This window comes from Apium graveolens, chromosome 11 (assembly GCF_009905375.1).
Source record: "Apium graveolens cultivar Ventura chromosome 11, ASM990537v1, whole genome shotgun sequence".
Classification (NCBI taxonomy): domain Eukaryota; kingdom Viridiplantae; phylum Streptophyta; class Magnoliopsida; order Apiales; family Apiaceae; genus Apium; species Apium graveolens.
The window spans coordinates 67,341,474-67,359,426 of record NC_133657.1 but is presented as its reverse complement, the minus strand read 5'-3'; the positions used below and the strand labels follow the sequence as shown (position 1 = coordinate 67,359,426).

Sequence of the window (17,953 nt, the reverse complement as noted above, 5' to 3'; positions counted from 1 at the left end):
TATAGATTCTTTGCATGGTAGTTGTTTGCCTGTATTAGTGAACTGAACAAAATACTTGGCCATTGGTACCATAGTTTCTTATGTGCTTGGCCCTAGTGTCGTAAACTAGCCTTGCTCTGTTATGTTCTCGTATGATTCTTGAGAAAACTGTTATGTTTGAGATCAATCTTTACAGGAGCTTCTACAGTAATACCATGACGAAGTTCAAGGATAAGACAATCAACTCGGCAAATAAGACAAACCACACCTGTCTTTGTTGACTTGGAAGATTCGACAGATCAAGAAAATACAATGGAACAAGGTATAATATATTTAAAAATTGCTTACACTAATTTCATATTTCCATTAGTTTCATAATTCTTATAAATGATGCAGAGCCAAATACTCCTCCAAGAAAAAATACTGAAACAGTAAAGAAAATCAGGGTTTATACAAGACCAAATAAAAAATTTAAGCAAACTGCAGGAAGACCAGAAAACTACAATGATGTATGTATTCTAAACTTATTTTGTTATTTCTAATTTTCCAGATTAGTCTGCAGATTTTTCATTTCTTATCCACCTTACTTGTCACCTATATATGATACTAATAATTAAAAAAACTATATAGGATGAAATATCAACACAAGAAACACCAAAGACTACTAAGAAGCATATTCAGGAAGAACATGAGACACAAAAAAGTCAAGATGAAATGGAGATTGAACAACAAGAGACACAACAAAGTGAAGAACAATTTGAAGAACAAGAACCATCCAATAAACCAAAAATGAATAAGTGGAAGACGAGGGTAGTGAAAAAGGTAAAAAAATATTATAATACAGATGTTATTCACTAAAAATTTACATACTAATCACTAAGTTACATATAGTAATCACTAAGTTGTACATAGAAATCACCATTTATACAGTCTGTTTTCTAGGATTTTAAACACATATAGACTTATGATTCATAATTATAGGGTCCACAATTGTGTGAGCTTGCTGTCAATAGAATTGAAAACAAAGTTGCTTATGGTACGCTTTTCGATGATGAAGAAATGAGTGTTACAGTACACGGAGTGCCACTAATGCCTGGACACGTTCGTGTGTCGGTTGACGGACACATACAACCAGACGCATTAGTTCATATGCCGATACCTGGTGAAATAGAAAAAGTTCACGAAGCTGTTGGTTCTCACTTAGCATGGCCTTGAAATTTAGTCAGCCTCCGAACAGTTATGGTAATTTACATGTACTTATTCCTTAATAAATATGTCATAGGAAGGGTACTTACATTCTTTTTAATTTTACTTAGAAAAATAAAAAGGATGTGTCATCACAGTTAAAAAAGAAGGGTGAAGTGCAGCAAATTCAGGATGAGTTCAATCGAGTGAAGGTGAAAAGCGCACTACCAAGCCAACACAAGGTATTGTATAAACATGTTACGACATTGGTGAAAGCCATTTTCAGCAATATTTATCCTAGTTTCTATTCAGTAAAAAAAGAGGTAAATATTTTTAAAACCTATTGAAGGAGTTGGTGAACCCTAAAAAATTAAAAACTGTTAAATTTAGTTAAATTTTAAATTATAGATAGTAATCATTATTTATACAATCTGGTTTCTAGGATTTAGGGCCTAACGACCCTAAATCCTAGCAAAAATTAGGGTTTAGGGTCTAAAGGCCCTAAACCCCAAACCCTAAACCCTAAATAGATGTAATATCTATCCTAGTTTCTATTTAGTTAAAAAAGAGGTAAATATTTTTAAAACCTATTTAAGGAGTTGGTGAACCCTAAAAAAATTAAAAAATGTTAAATTTAGTTAAATTTTAAATTATAGACAGAAATTGCTAGATATTGAATTATTAATTTTTGTAACCAGACTAAATAGACTATTCAAAGCAATGTTGAAGAAGAAATGGAATTTGAAGAAACTGAAACACAAGACAGTCAAGATCAATTTCAAGAGCAAGAAGCAAGCAAGAAACTGAAAATGAACAAGTGGAAGAAGAGGATAGAGAAAAAGGTAAAAAAATCACTATATTAAACATGTTATTCACTAAACTGTCCATAGTAATCAATAAATTACATATTCTAATCACTATTTTGTATCACTATTAAAGTTGCAATTTTATAAACAGGACAACGTTGAAGGTGAAGATAAAGAGATAAAGAGAAAAAGGGTAAATTTGAGAATTCCGAAGAAGAAAGCTGCAAAACTGGACACTGTGGTAAATCATATGGATATTAAAAGTAAATTCTTATTCTTCCTTTTATAGTCACTAACATTTTTTTATTTAAAAAAAATCAATCAGATTGAAGGTGCTGTGCATATCAATAAACAAAAAGGAGATTTAAAAATCATTCTCCAAGACTTTTCAGCCAAACGGTATACTACCTCTCAGAAGAACAAAAAGAATGGGTTAGAGATTCTGGATTCGAGCATCTAGTTGATTTCTGTTTGGAGTTGTTGCCATCAAAGCTTACATCTTTCAAATTTTTGACCATAACCATATTTCTTTGAGGCTGAAACATTCAAACATGGAAATCACTCAGGAAGATGTTTTTGATGTGTTGGGAATCCCCTATGGAGGAAACTCTATCATGCTGGAATCAGGAGACAAGTACCAAAAGAGGACTGAACAGTGGTTAGAACAATTTCCTGCTGATAAAAGGGAACATATTACAACTGGAATGGTGGTCGATCTAATGAATGGTCAAGGGCTGAATGAGAATTTCAAACTGAATTTTGTTACAGTTTTGTCAAATGTCATGTTTGGAACACCAACACATGCATACATTGACAAACAACTTCTTAAGTTGGATAGCAATCTTGATGATTTGTGCAAGTTTAATTGGACAGAGTACCTAATTTCCTACCTCGTCAAAGCAACTGATAGATGGAACAAAAACAATTATGTTTTCTTCAAGGGATCAATGGTCTTTTTGATGGTAAAAATTGTATTTATTTGTATTATGTAAATTGTTATTTTTTAGAAATAAATGTATTTATAAATCTGTCGTTATGTAGTTATTCTATGTAGACCGAGTACGCCACAGAGGAATCAACTTTGTTGAGAGGCACAGAGTCAGGATGGACGAAAGAAAGATGATATTGAATATACTGGATTTGGAGCTGGTAATGATGGCTAGGAACAGAGTCAGGATGGACGAAAGAAAGATGATATTGTGAAAGATCAAAATCAGGTAATTTATAAAATCATTGATCTTAATATTATATTACATAAAAAACCACTACTAACAATTAAAAAAACACGGGGTGACAAAGATGCTGAAAAAGAAATGGAAGTTACGCAGAGTGATTCAGGAAAAATACATGAGGAAAAGGTATAATCACTACTTCTTGAACTTTAATCACTAATTTACTACTATAAAATCACAAATACATGACAGTTTAATCACCAATTTTTTCTTATTAATCACTAATTACAACTTGTATTCTATCTTATATAATGTCTCATAAAATATATTGCATATACATGATGAAATTCGAAAATTGCGAGAGAGAGCAAATGATTTAATTGAATCAAAGATTCTATTTGATACGAAGTGTGCATTAGAAAAAGATCCACAAAATCAGAACTTATTGATGATTAAAAATTTGATCAATGAAGTATTTATTCCAAAGAGCTAAGACGATACTTCTGCAAAGAAAAATAAGCATTCAAATCAGAAAAGGCAACAGCAAACAGACGAAGATACCTTTTCATCTTTTTCTCTTGGAATTGATGAAGATATATATGGAGAAGAGAGTACTGATTGCATTACTCGTAAGCCAACAATCAGAGAGAGAAGCACACGTCTCCAAAAGTTAGGTAGATTTGGAAAATCACCATATGTTGAGAGAATGGTAAACATTGAATCAAATTTTACAAATCAGGAGGTTGGATTATGGAGATTTACACTACAAAAAAGAGATTTAATGTAAGTACTCCATATTTATTGTATTCAATTATACACTACAGTATATAATTAAATCCGTACAATAACCAATTAACTATTGACAGGGAGATGATGTTTAGCATGGATGATTTCTTTTGCATAAGGGAAGATATGCAAACTCTAAAAATCAACAATAACTTAGCAAGTGCATTAATCGACACATACGCAATTATTCTGAATGATAATGAAAGGTACAAGGCAGAGGAATCTCCATTCCGTATATTCTGTACTATTGATTGTGTGGTAATCAATCTATTCATTAATATCATAAATATTATAACCAATTTATCAATGTGCAGTTCTAATTTCAAAACATACATATTTAACAGCATCCAAGTTTGGATACTGACAAGAGTGTTACTGCAATATATCCGATATTTGCTAAGAATATGGACAGGATGCTTGAAAAATTCAAGAGGACAAGGCTTGATAGTATGGACAAGGTAAAATTCAAAATTACTGTATGAGCATTTTTATTCAATTTGCTACAGTATTATTGCCATATTTACAAATCTGATACCAAATTGATTGCAAGTGTTTTTCCCAATTATTGCTTATGAGCATTTCTATTTGATTTGCTACAATATCAAGAATCCAGCATGGGAAATAATTGACAATATAAGAAGGAATAATGATCCAAAAATCTGCTATGGACAAAAAACAAAAACACTGATATAAAAATATCAACACTTAGTTTTTTCAATTTATTCAGTAAATTCATGTAACTAATTTTTTTTAATTTATTTCAGCATTCACACTTTGTCAAGTACATGAAAGCAAAGGGACATGTCATGGCAGCAAATCGGATAAAAATCTTGAAGCCAAATTATTTGAAAATGTCATGGCAGATATTAAACAATTCAATTGATTATGGCATATTCCTAATCAGGCACATGGAGACTTATAAAGGAGATACAAAGAACTGGCAAACAGGGTTGAAAGAAGAACGGGTATACAAAAATTTCCAAAATATTCACTAACAACACACAAATAATCACAAAATTTTTAACAACTAATCACTATAGTTTTATATTTTTTTAATTGCAGAATGGGCATAAAAATTAGCTTAACAGGCTTCGAATCAAGTATAACAGTGTTATACTATCATCACAGCTCAATTCTGCAAGGCAGGAAATCATCAAGGAAGTAAATAAACTTTATATCAAATTTGCCTCAAATAAGCTAATGAACTTGGTAATTGAATCCTCTCAACAGTCTCAGGAGCAGAGAATGACCAATAATCAAGAAGACAGAGAAGAGCAGTCTATAAAAACAAAAAATGTGACTTTTGCGAAAAACTTGACAAGTACATTTGATGAAGCTGCACAGAACAAATCTGTAAAAGACTAGTTCTATTATGTTTAATCTTTGGAAAATGTAAATTTAAATAGTTGGAATCTCTGTGTGATATTAACGTTTAAGTAGAAGCAGTGTTAATGTTTTAGTACTTTCAGTTTCGGAAATTGAAGAATGACGATATGATTCAAATTTCAAATATTATGAATGTTTCTGTAAATACATTGTTACAATTTAAAATTTATATGTTATGTTTGTTACAATTATTCTCTGTGTGAATAATATTTTTTTGGAAAAGGGTTACTTGATAATGTTCTGATTAAATATTAATATAAAGTCATGGTATAACATTTATCTATATAAGATAAATTTTATAACAAATAAAAATGACATAACATATTTTATAACAATAAAAAATATAAGCTTGTCCCGTAAAAATTAAACAATCCATATAAGTAAAAAATTTAAATTGTCTAAATAGCACTCACAAATCTCTTGCAAGAACATAAAGTATGTTTTCTAACAAAAACCTGCACAAAATATAGTGAAACACACTATAATCACTAATTATTCAACCAAAAATCACTAAACAAAACAAACCCAATCATTAAAACATTACAATTAATCACTTATAAAAAGTGAAAAGTAACACCTAGTAGAATAGATTAATATTAAAAAGTTTGCCTTTTTCCATTCTTCTAATACTAAAATTTTTATAACAATATACAACATTTCATATCATAATGAAAGTCACAAACATATACAAGTACACGATCTATATATCAAAATTTAAACTCGTCCCATAAAAAGTTCAATAATCTATATATCAAAATTTTAAATGGCCTAAACAGAAGTTCACAATCAATTTTATTCAACACTGACTTTCTTCCTTTTTATACATCTTCTTGCATCATGAGTTGTTGTGTGATAAAGTGCACACTTTCGACTTCTTTTCTTCGATTTGTTAATTGCTTTTTCCCTATCACTCATCAGCCTCTTAAAGTAGTTTCCTTTGTTCTTACAAACATTAAGTGGAAGAATATTCACTTCTCCTTCAGGCTGCTGACCGACCATTGCAGCAATATGATCCTTTTTCGTAAAACTGACAATAAATCCATCATAAGCATCCAACACTGTATTTAACTTCTTTATAGTGCTGTGTACATGCTCAAGTCTATCCATTTCTACCCCAGCCTTGTCAACTGCTTGGCGAAAATTAAACCAAATTGTGGTCAGTTTTAAAGATACTTGTTCCATCTTAAAATAATCACTGGTTACCACATCTAAATTCGATGAAGTTCCACTATCAGCAGTTTGCATCCAACGATTAAGAACAAGGCTTCTTGGAAATTTGGTAACCCCAATTTGTTTCAAACTACAAAATGCATGTCTGCAAATAATACCACACATCACAAATTTCTTGCAAGAACACACAACATAGTTCATACTAACAGAAACCTGCATAAAATATAATGAACACATTATAATCACTAATTATACAACTAAAAATCACTAAAACAAACACATCCAATCATTTAAATATAAAAAAAATCACTAATAAAAGATGAAAAGAAACAGAATAGTAAAAGAGGTTAACCTTAAAGAGTTTGTCTTTTTCCCTCACATCCCTGATTTCAAAATGAGTAACACCATCAACTTCTTCACTCATACGCTTAATTTACATTTCCAAACAAGAAGTGAGGATTTCTTCCTGAATTTTATAAAAAATAGTACGTGTATACAAAGTGGTTGCATCATCTTCTATAATCCACTTTGACAATGTCGTAGGAAGACTTGAATTTGACTCATGATCCAGTCTAACTGTCTCATTCCTTTGCTTGTCCATCGCACTCTCAAAACGCAACCAAAATTCACATAACATATCTCCTTGTTTATGAAACTGCCCAAAAAATGAGTTTTCACTCTAAGATCTCGAAGTAGTTCTTAGCAACCCAAACATTGACTCATTTCTAAAAAATGCAGGAATCCATGAAGCCTTTAGAGCATACATATCTTGCAACCACTTATTATTTTGGTAAATTAAATTTCTTTATAACTCTCTCCCATCTGCTCTCAAACTCTTCAGTTTCAATAATAGATGACCAGATATAAGTTTTCATTTTCTCCATGAAGTCTGTCTCCTTGCATAATCGATTACCAAGCTGTTTAAAAAAACAAAAAAAATAATAAAACACAATATAAAACACAATAAAAAATACAAGAAACAATTATTTTAATCATTAATAAATGTCTCATTTATTAATAACAAGGAAGAACAATGATACATGGAAAAACACAAGAGAATATAAAAATTCACTAAAACATTTATTTTAATCAGTAATAAATATCAAATTAATAACTTAACATTATTTTCCTAATCACTTATAAATATCACTATAATACCTTAACTGGGAATTTTTCCATAATATGCCACATGCATAAACGATGCTTACTACGAACAAGACCATTAACATCAGAAAATACATCACGCACAGACACCTTCATAGCAGGACATTGATCAGTAATAATCAAAACATGATTCCTTCCCATTGCCTTTACAAGATGACCAAAAGCTCAACTGTAATCAACAACACTCTCATGTGAAAGAAGACATGATGCAAAAGTTACACATCTTTCGTGTTTGTCAATGCTAGTAAATGGTGCAAAAATTAAATTATACCTGGAAAAATAAATATTAAAAAATATAAAAGAGTTAAAAACTAAATAGAAAAAACAAAAAAAACTCAGTATACAATTAGAGTAAATAGATGTCAAGTACCTATTTGTATAAAATGTTGCATCAAATGATATTGCATCACCATACAATTCAAAATTCCTACGACCAATAGAATCAGCCCAAAATAGTTTTGTGAGACGACCATCAGAATCAACATCATAAGCATAATAGAAAGATTTATATTTATCCTAGATACGTTTGAATTTGTCAATCATCATATGCGCATCCTTATCACCAACAAACAATTTGAAATCCCTATTGAAGTTCCGAAAATCTTACAGCGAAGCACCAACATTAGCATATCCACCATACATTTCCTTGGCAAAACTAAATGACTTACTAACACCAATATTCACCTTTGCACCATTATAACAGATATTCCTCAAACTAGTAGTCATCTCACGACTAGATTGCAAAAAATGACGACCTTTTTCACATGTCAAAGGATGATTGTGATGCACAACAAAGCAGTACACAAAATATTTATTCGGAACCATATACTTCAAAATCATCTTTGCTTTACATCCACACCTACGAGTAACAGAACGTCTCTTCTTCAAAACTTTTGGATCATCCTTAGGATTATTGAACCCTTCACAACTACAAACAAAATGTTTCAACAAAACAGTACCGGCATCATCTAACTTTTCAGTTATTTTGCGAACGCTAAAACCACCTAAACGAGCATAAGTATTATAAAACTGATAACCTTGATCTACACTCTCAAAAACCTGATTAGTGTAAGTGACGCCATTCTCAACAACACAACTAGGTATATAATACCTATTACCACCAGGAGATATAGTACAATTTCTCGAACTACTTTCACTTTCTGTTGAAGAAACATCAGTAATAACACTGATACCAACATCACTGCCACTCCTAGAAGAATCTCTGCAAAACGAATCTAAAAAATATAAAACAAAAACTGAATACATATAACAAAAATAACTGATAAATTGTATAAACAATGCAATTATTATAATGTAATTATAAAAAATCACAGATACATAATTATAATGCAATTTAATAATAAATAAAATATTACGAATACGATTACAACAAACTAACAAATTTATTTCTATCTCTAAACATTTTGTTATTCTTTTTATCTCGCTAACTGATTATATCTATAGTTCTTTTCTCTATTCAAAAATTATATCAATCTCTACTTGTTTATTTCTCTGTATATCAGAAATAAACAATCACTAATACACAATTAACTAATACTGAAATATGTAAAACACAAACAATCACTAATAGATAACATATATAATCACTAATAGATGAGCATATAATCACATAAACAAATCACAACTAACATTAATCGCATATATAATCAAAAAATTAAGCTCAAACTATTCGTTATACAACTTAAAATCACAAAAAGATACAAAAAGCCTCAATAAATCAAAAAATGAACTTTTCAACATATCAAACATATCAAAACATATAAAATAAGATAATTTACCTTGATTAACTCTAATTTTATCCAAATTAGCTATAATCATCTTCAAACAACCAATTGATAAGCAAATGATCTCTTTACAAATCAACAATCACTAAATCTGTGTTTTCAACAAAATTTCCGAAGCTAATTCTTTACCGAAGCTAGATGAACAATATTTAATGAATTAAAACCGGAGAGAGATGGAGAAAGAAACGGAAGAACAAGAGAGAGAGAGAGAGAGAGAGAGAGAGAGAGAGAGAGACGAAGAGAGAGAAACTAAAAAACAGTTATGAAATTTAGTGAAAAGAATCTCTGTCTTTTATATTTTTTTATTAAAATTAAGTGAGTGGCCCAGATTTAAAGTTAGAAGAAAGTAATGAATGGCTAGGTTGGGTTTCTAGTTTTTATTTTAGGGTTGGTTTCTATTTGACCATTATTCTATATATATATATGTCACACCCTACTATATCACAACTATAAAATCAATTGTAGTGCACTCTGCACTCTCTTATTCATTTTCTTTGCTCCCACATCTTACTCTCTCCCACCCCAACATTATGCACTGGATTCAATTTCAGTATTCTCAAGTAGGGGCCTGAGTTCTAGCACTGAAGCGATAAGTTCCCAGCTATTTATCGGCAGTTTCATCTTCCTCATTCTTTGTCACCCTTTTTATCACACTTGCACACACACAAGTTTAAAAATATTAACATTTTTTTGTTGGGCGTCATTTTACAACCCAAATCAAGAATTAAAGAAGTTACCATTTGGTTCAGTTACAAAGGTAATCATCAATGATTATAAATATATTGATTGTGACTGTAGTTTTGGATTTTTGTATATGACTAGTAACTAATTATTGTTGCATCTAGACTTACACCAGATGAAAGAGCCCAAAGGCCAAATGGATTTGGTTTTGTGATATTCGAAACAAAGGTTTAAGCTCAGAATGCATTGAATGCTCTTATTATCAGACACTAGTATCAAATAGTTAAACTAATTTTGCATAAAATATGAGCAACTGTGACGCCCTCCAAACCCGGGGTCTAGATTTGGGGGTCTCTAGCCAATAAATCAAAATAGAATAATCGCAGCGGAATAATATAGTAAATATGACTCCTTGCATGCAACTGGATCGATCACAGGTTATAGTATGGAACAGGCACTATTACAAACCAACTGTTATTACAAACCATAAGTCTAATTAGTTTTACAACTTATTCAAATTTTATTACAATCCTCTAGACTAATTAAGCATCCCAAACTGTCTACCTGGAAACACACCAAACTATCTACAAGCACACAACTTCTAGTCCGACCTGGAACTCAAGCTTGCCCTGGTCTAGCTGGAAGAATCAAGATATGAAACAAGTATGAGCGAAATAAATGCTCAGCAAGCAGTAAATAAGTTATGATTTTAGACAACAACAATAACATATCTGATGAACAAAACCAAACCACAATACCTGAACAGTATCAAAAACTGACATATATTTGATAAGTAAGCAACAATTGCAATATATTTTGTTTTGGTATTGGAATCCTCGAACGACGGTGTGTTGCCGCCGGTGATCAGCCGCGGAGCAACACCGGTATGCCGAAGCATATCCAACTAAACAAAGGTACCCAAGGCACATATCGGCCTAGCAAGGTTTTATATCCCGTATAACACATAGCTCACACTGGACCGCCGCCACGGCCTCTTACGCAACCATCCAACCCATAAAAACAATTTTCAGTCAAAGGAATCGAATCAAATGACATCCTTAACCCCATAACTCCCCATTTCTCATGGTCCGGAGTTTTCTCAACAACCAATGGCGAAATAACCAGAACAATTAGTTATTCGCTAATCTCAATTCAAAGCTTCATTGTATAGAGTAAGTGGTAGCGAAATGTAAAATATTTAACTATTCTGAACTTAGAATAGTAGAGAAATTGAAAGGATAAATTCAGAGTCAATGCCACTTGAATGATATGTGATGATATAAATAATTGCATTATATGATGCGAAATAAATGTCACTTGAACAATAAGTGAAGTTAGGGTACTTGCCTGGTATGCTCGATAACCTCTTACTATAACTCTTCTTATAGCTGCTGGCTACTATCTCCGTCTAACACTTGACTGCGCTCCTTGCTACTTGATTCTATAAACAAAAGAACTATCTTAATTGACAGAAATAAACTCAATCGACGTAACCATACGTCTTGACATCTACCCGATCATTTTTAACTAAGCATGGCATTTTAAACTGTAAACAAATAGCATATATATCACGTAACACGTAATCATGGCATGTGTATAACACGTAATCATATATTTCATATAACACATAAGTTAGATCATTAAAAGACACGTCTTAGTGCGTTCAGAATGAAAATCAGTTCAATATTAGCATTTATCGATCAAATACCGACTCAAGCTAATACACAAATCAAATGACATTGCAATATAATAGAAATTAGGTCTCAAAAGTATTTTTATTGGAAGCGCAACATTTTTCTGAGTCTGTACGCGTTCGTTTCGTATTAAACTGACGAAATGTTTAATTACTATGAATAAAATAAGAAATAAAGAGAATTAAATCAATTAATAATAATATTAGTAGATTTTTAAATACCAAAATATAATTTTTAAAAGTCTAAAATAATTTTCAGGAATTATTTGAATTAATTATAAATAAATTACATTTATTTAACTATTTATAAATAAAATTAATTGATTAATTGATTTTTAATCAATTAATTAAATTCATAAATAATTAACTAAAATAAACTATAAATAATTAAATAAAATTGTATTTTTGAAAATAATTAAAGAAACTAATTTTAGGAATTTAAAATAATTGAGAAAATAATTTTTAGAATTATAAATAATTATTAAATGATTTTTGAAATTCAAAATCAATGATTTTTAAAAGAAAAAGAAATGAATTTTGAAATAAACAAAAAAAAAATAACAGAAACATGTCACAGAGCTTGTTTTCTTCCTCCTTAGATCTAAGGGCGGCCGAAGCTAAGAACTTCGCCGGAAAAGTCGAAGAACATCGCCGGAATCTGGAAATTCCAGAAACCGGCTGGTGGCCCTCGTTTTCCGGCAGAGTTCCGGTGGCTGCGAAACAGCCCAAAACCACATCGTAACCCCCCGTTTTTTGCCCCAATTCACTCCATATCATTCCAGCAATCCAGAAATCTGCTTCATATCATCAAACAAACCGCAGAACTCGGTTCCCGGCCAGAATCAAGTGATTTTCCGGCAACATCACCGGAAAATCGCTCTTGCTAATTCCTCAACCAAAAATCCATATTTATATACCAAAATGATGCCCATATCAATTATAAACTATTCCCATCTTTAACAATCATCAATAACATCACAATAATCATAAAAATCAATTTAAAAAATCAACAAAACTCAGAGTTCGACTTTGGCATTCCGGGTATCAAATAATACAAATTTATAATCAAATCGACTGGAAAACATCATCTAAAGCTATCTGTAACATCAAAATCAATCAAAAATCAACACAACTTCAGAACGATTTCAAGAACAAAACTAAAAAAATCGATTTTACAGAATACTCACCCTCAATTCGTGATTTTGGTACCAAAAGAACGGGCTCGAAACAAGGATTATTCTGGTTACAAGAGCGTCAACAGAGGATTCCTAGAACTCCCAATATCATCGATTCTTTGTGATGAACACAATTATACCCCCAAATTTTGTTCTTGCCTAATTCTATTTTCTGAATTTTTAATAAAATAAAATGAATAAATTAATCATGTTCAGCTATTTATATTAATTCTGAAATTATATCCCCAAAATAAATTAAGGGTGTTTTTATCCTTAAATTACAATAATTAAGCCCCAAAAATAATAATTATGGGGAATAATTTTAAAACGATAATATACAAAATTAATGTCAAAATTTCCCAAAAATTGTGAATAATTCAAAAATACAAAAATAAAGGGTATTTGAAATACGAATAATTTTATAAAAATGAAAATACGGATTTTGTGGGGTTTGTCGTCCCGGTGGGGTCCCGGTCTGTTGATTTTTGAAAAACGGAAACGATCCCTAAATTACCAGAAAATCCCGAGAACACGTAAAATACATTCAAACGCACATAAAATCAAATAAAACAGGTATCTTAATAAAGATGCTGATAAATACGCGTCCCGATTGCAGATAAGTTCATATAATTGCAATTTAAACATATTTTTAATCAATCGAAAAAAATTTCTGGCCCGCACAGAAACACACATAATAGTTATAACATCTCATATCATAGCAACAATTACTTTAAATTTATAAAACACATAATATTTATTTATTTAACATATAATATTCACATAATTTTCCCGGATATTACATCCTTCCCCCCTTAACAGGATTCTGTCCTCAGAATCAGCCTAGGAAAACAAATGAGGATACTTGGATCGCATTTCGCTTTCCAACTCCCAGGTCGACTCTTCAACCTTGGGATTCCTCTGCAAGACTCGTACTAACGACACGGACTTATTCCTAAGCACTCTTTCTTTCTTATCTAAAATCTGCACTGGTTGTTCTACAAAAGATAAGTCTGACTGAATCTCGATTGACTCGTATTCTATCACATGGTTCGAATCAGGAAAATAACGCTTCAACATTGACACGTGGAACACATTGTGAATATGTTGCATGTGAGGTGGTAACGCTAATTCGTAAGCAACTTTTCCCACACGCTTCAAAATCTCAGAAGGGCCAACATAACGCGGACTCAGCTTTCCTTTCTTTCTGAATCTCGATAAACCCTTCCAAGGCGAAACCTTTAATAGCACTGCTTCACCAACTTTAAATTCCATATCCTTTCTGGCAGGATCAGCATATTTGCGTTGACGATCTTAAGCTGCTATTAATCTTTTCCGAATGAGTTCTATTTTCTCCTTCATCTGCTGGATCAATTCTGGACCCAAAACCTTTCTCTTACCAACTTCTTGCCAACATATTGGAGATCTGCATCTTCTCCCGTACAAGGCTTCGTAAGGTGGCATCCCAATACTGGCATGATAGCTGTTGTTGTAGGAGAATTCAACTAATGGCAAATGCTCGTCCCAACTTCCTTCAAAATCTAGTGCACATACCCTTAACATATCTTCAATAGTTTGAATCGTCCTTTCACTTTGACCGTCTGTCTGCGGATGATATGCGGTACTCATGTTCAGCTTCGTTCCAAGACAATCTTGAAAACTTCTCCAAAATATTGAATTAAATCGAGGATCTCTGTCTGAAACTATGGATACTGGAACTCCATGTCTTGTCACAATTTCTTTAAGATATAACCGTACTAATTTATCCATTGAGAATCTTTCGTTGATAGGAAGAAAATGCGCTGACTTCGTTAATCTATCAATAATAACCCAAATAGCATCATGATTTGCCCTGGTCCTCGGTAATGCAACTACGAAATCCATCGCTATATGCTCCCATTTCCATTCTGGAATGTCCAATGGCTGTATCAGTCCACTGGGCCTTTGATGTTCCGCTTTGACTCGCTGGCAAGTGTAACACTTACTTACCCATTCTGCAATTTCCTTCTTCATGCTTGGCCACCAAAAGGTTTCTCTTAAGTCTCTGTACATCTTCGTACTTCCGGGATGAATTGAATATCTAGAGTTGTGAGCGTCTCGAAGAATCTCATCTTTGAGCTCAGCTACGTTGGGTATCCATATTCTGGAGGAAAATCTTAATATTCCTTTATCATCCTTTTGACTCCCTATCTCTTCTCCTGTCAAACTGTCTCGTTCATGGCTCATTACTTCTTCTTGACATCTTCTTATTTTCTCTAATAGTTCTGGTTGAAAAGACATTGCACATAACACCTCTGTAGACATACTTGGGATACTGACCTCTATTTCCAGCTTCTCAAATTCCTTGATCAACTCCTCGGATGAAGTTATCATATTCAACCTTTCTTTTCTGCTCAGCGCGTCGGCCACCACATTTTCTTTGCCTGGATGATAGTTAAGAGTACAGTCATAGTCCTTGATTAGTTCTAGCCATCTTCGTTGTCTCATATTTAATTCCTTCTGGGTGAAGATATACTTCAAACTCTTGTGGTCCGTGTAGATCTCGCACTTTTCCCCATAAAGATAATGCCTCCAAATCTTCAATGCAAACACTATAGCTGCTAATTCCAGATCATGAGTTGGATACTTTTCTTCGTGTGGTTTCAACTGTCTTGAAGCATAGACTATCACCTTGTCATGCTGCATCAAAACACATCCCAGTCCTTTGTACGACGCGTCTTTGTAAATCATAAAATTTCCTTGTTCATCTGGCAAGACTAGTACTGGAGAAGATACTAATCTATTCTTTAATTCCTGGAAACTTTCCTTGCATTTCTCATCCCATTCAAATTTCTGGTTCTTCCTGGTGAGCTCTGTCAATGGCGTAGCTATCTTTGCAAAATCTTGCACAAATCTTCTGTAGTAACCTGCCAGTCCAATGAAACTTCTCACTTCCGTTGGTGTCTTTGGCCTATCCCGGTTAATTATGGCTTCAATCTTTGCTGGATCCACTTCCACTCCTTTATTGGTAATCACGTGCCCAAGAAATCGTACTTCTTTTAACCAAAATTCACACTTGGAAAACTTTGCGTACAATTTCTCCTATCGCAGTATCTCCAGAACTATCCTCAAATGCTCTGCGTGCTCTTCTTCTGTTTTGGAATAGATCAGAATGTCGTCTATGAATACGATCATGAATTTATCCAAATATTTCTTGAATACTCGATTCATCAGATCCATGAAAGCTGCTGGTGCATTGGTTATTCCAAATGCCATCACTAGAAACTTATAATGCCCATATTTGGTTCTGAACGCGGTCTTCAGAATGTCTTCAGGCTTGATCTTCAGTTGATGATATCCGGATCTTAAATCAATTTTAGAAAACCATAGAGCGCCTCTCAATTGGTCAAACAAATCATCGATCCTCGGCAACGGGTACTTGTTCTTAATGGTTAGCTTATTCAGTTCTCGATAGTCAATACACAGTCGCATACTCCCATCCTTCTTTTTGACAAACAACACCGGTGCGCCCCATGGGGATACACTGGGTCTTATAATTCCTTTCTCTAAAAGATCTTGCAACTCAGTTGCCAATTCTTTCATCTCCACTGGTGCCATCCGATACGGAGCTTTAGAAACTGGTTATGTTCTGGGTGCTAGATCAATCGCAAATTCAATATCTCTATCGGGAGGTAATCCTGGTAGATCGTCTGGAAAGACATCTGGAAACTTGTTGACAACTGGAATTGCTTCTAATGCTGGAACTGCTTTGCTGGTGTCTACCACATGGGCCAAAAATGCTTCGCAATTCTGACGCAATAACTTCTTTACTTGAGCGATCGTTAAGAACTTCTTCTCTTGCCTATTCCCTCAAAATATCACCTTCTTCTAACTACCCAATGTCTCAAGTCTTACTTTCCTATTCTTACAATCAATCTGAGCGTTATTTTCTGACAACCAATCCATTCCTAAGATAACATCAAATTCTCCCAACTTAAAAGGTATCAAGTTGGCATAGAAATGATGTCCTCCTATCTCAATATCACACCTCGGGCACACTCGATCGACGGAAACTTGATTCTTATTAGCTAACTCTATCATTAATGCTTGTTCTAACAACTTAACTTCGCAATGCAGTTTATCAGCAAAATCTTGAGAAATAAATTACCTGGTAGCTCCAGAATCAAATAAAACTTTAGCATCTACGGAGTTGACTGGAAGCGTACCTGCAACCACATCTGAACTCTGAAAAGCATCCTTCATAGTCATATTGAATGTCCTGGCCTTGGGCTGGTCCTTTGCTGGTGGTCCTTCAATTTTTGGCACATTAGCAGCTGGTTCAGTTGTCTGGCAGTCCCTGGCAATATGCCCCATCATTCCACATTTAAAGCACACTGTCCCTAATTTCTGAGTTGTAGTCTGACTTCGACACTCATTAGCATAGTGTCCCTTCTGATTGCACTTATAACACAACACATTAGCCTTACAAATCCCAAAATGCCTTCTACCACAAAATTTGCAATCTGACGCAGGTGGACGATTGGGTCTCTGCTGATTTGAATTTTGAAAACGATTCTCATTTCCTGGTTGTGGTTTCTTAAATCCCACACTCTTGTTGTCCTGAAACTCTGGCCTTTTATTGAAACGGACCTGGAAGTTTCCTTGTTGCTGGCCTCCTCCTAAGGTTTCTATTTTCCTTTTCTTCCCATCCTTTCCCTTTTGATACATGTCACTTTTACTTTCAATCACCATCGCTTTCTGTACCACTGCCACATATGAAGTCAATTCAAACATTGCCACCCTATTCTGAATCCAAAATCTCAATCCCTGTTCAAACCTTCTTGCTTTCTTTTCATCTGTGTCAACCTGGTCTGGCACGAACCTTGCTAACTCAGTAAACTTAGCTTCGTACTCAGCTACAGTAAGATCTCCCTGGGTCAGGTTCAAGAACTGGATTTCCATTTGATTCTTCATA

General features: G+C 33.2%; 1 protein-coding gene across 1 annotated transcript; it reads right to left on the bottom strand.

Moving 5' to 3' along the window:
- Nucleotides 1–6,106: 6,106 nt before the first annotated feature.
- On the bottom strand, nt 6,107–17,730 carry LOC141695573 (protein FAR1-RELATED SEQUENCE 11-like). The gene is made up of 7 exons (XM_074499811.1): nt 17,550–17,730; nt 8,270–8,883; nt 8,019–8,164; nt 7,868–7,919; nt 7,643–7,792; nt 7,297–7,401; nt 6,107–6,697 (listed from the first exon to the last, which is right to left on the bottom strand). The coding sequence occupies exons 1-7, from the start codon at nt 17,728–17,730 to the stop codon at nt 6,107–6,109; spliced, it is 1,839 nt and encodes a 612-aa protein (XP_074355912.1).
- Between the last annotated feature and the right edge of the window lie 223 nt (nt 17,731–17,953).

Excerpts from the sequence above, each read along its gene's own strand:
- LOC141695573 (XM_074499811.1), bottom strand. The coding sequence starts at position 17,730 with ATGGTGATTGAAAGTAAAAGTGACATGTATCAAAAGGGAAAGGATGGG. Across the intron at positions 7,920-8,018 it reads GCAACATTTTATACAAATAG|GTATAATTTAATTTTTGCAC; the intron begins GTACTTGACATC and ends TTATTTTTCCAG. Across the intron at positions 7,793-7,867 it reads TTGACAAACACGAAAGATGT|GCAATGGGAAGGAATCATGT; the intron begins GTAACTTTTGCA and ends CATCTTGTAAAG.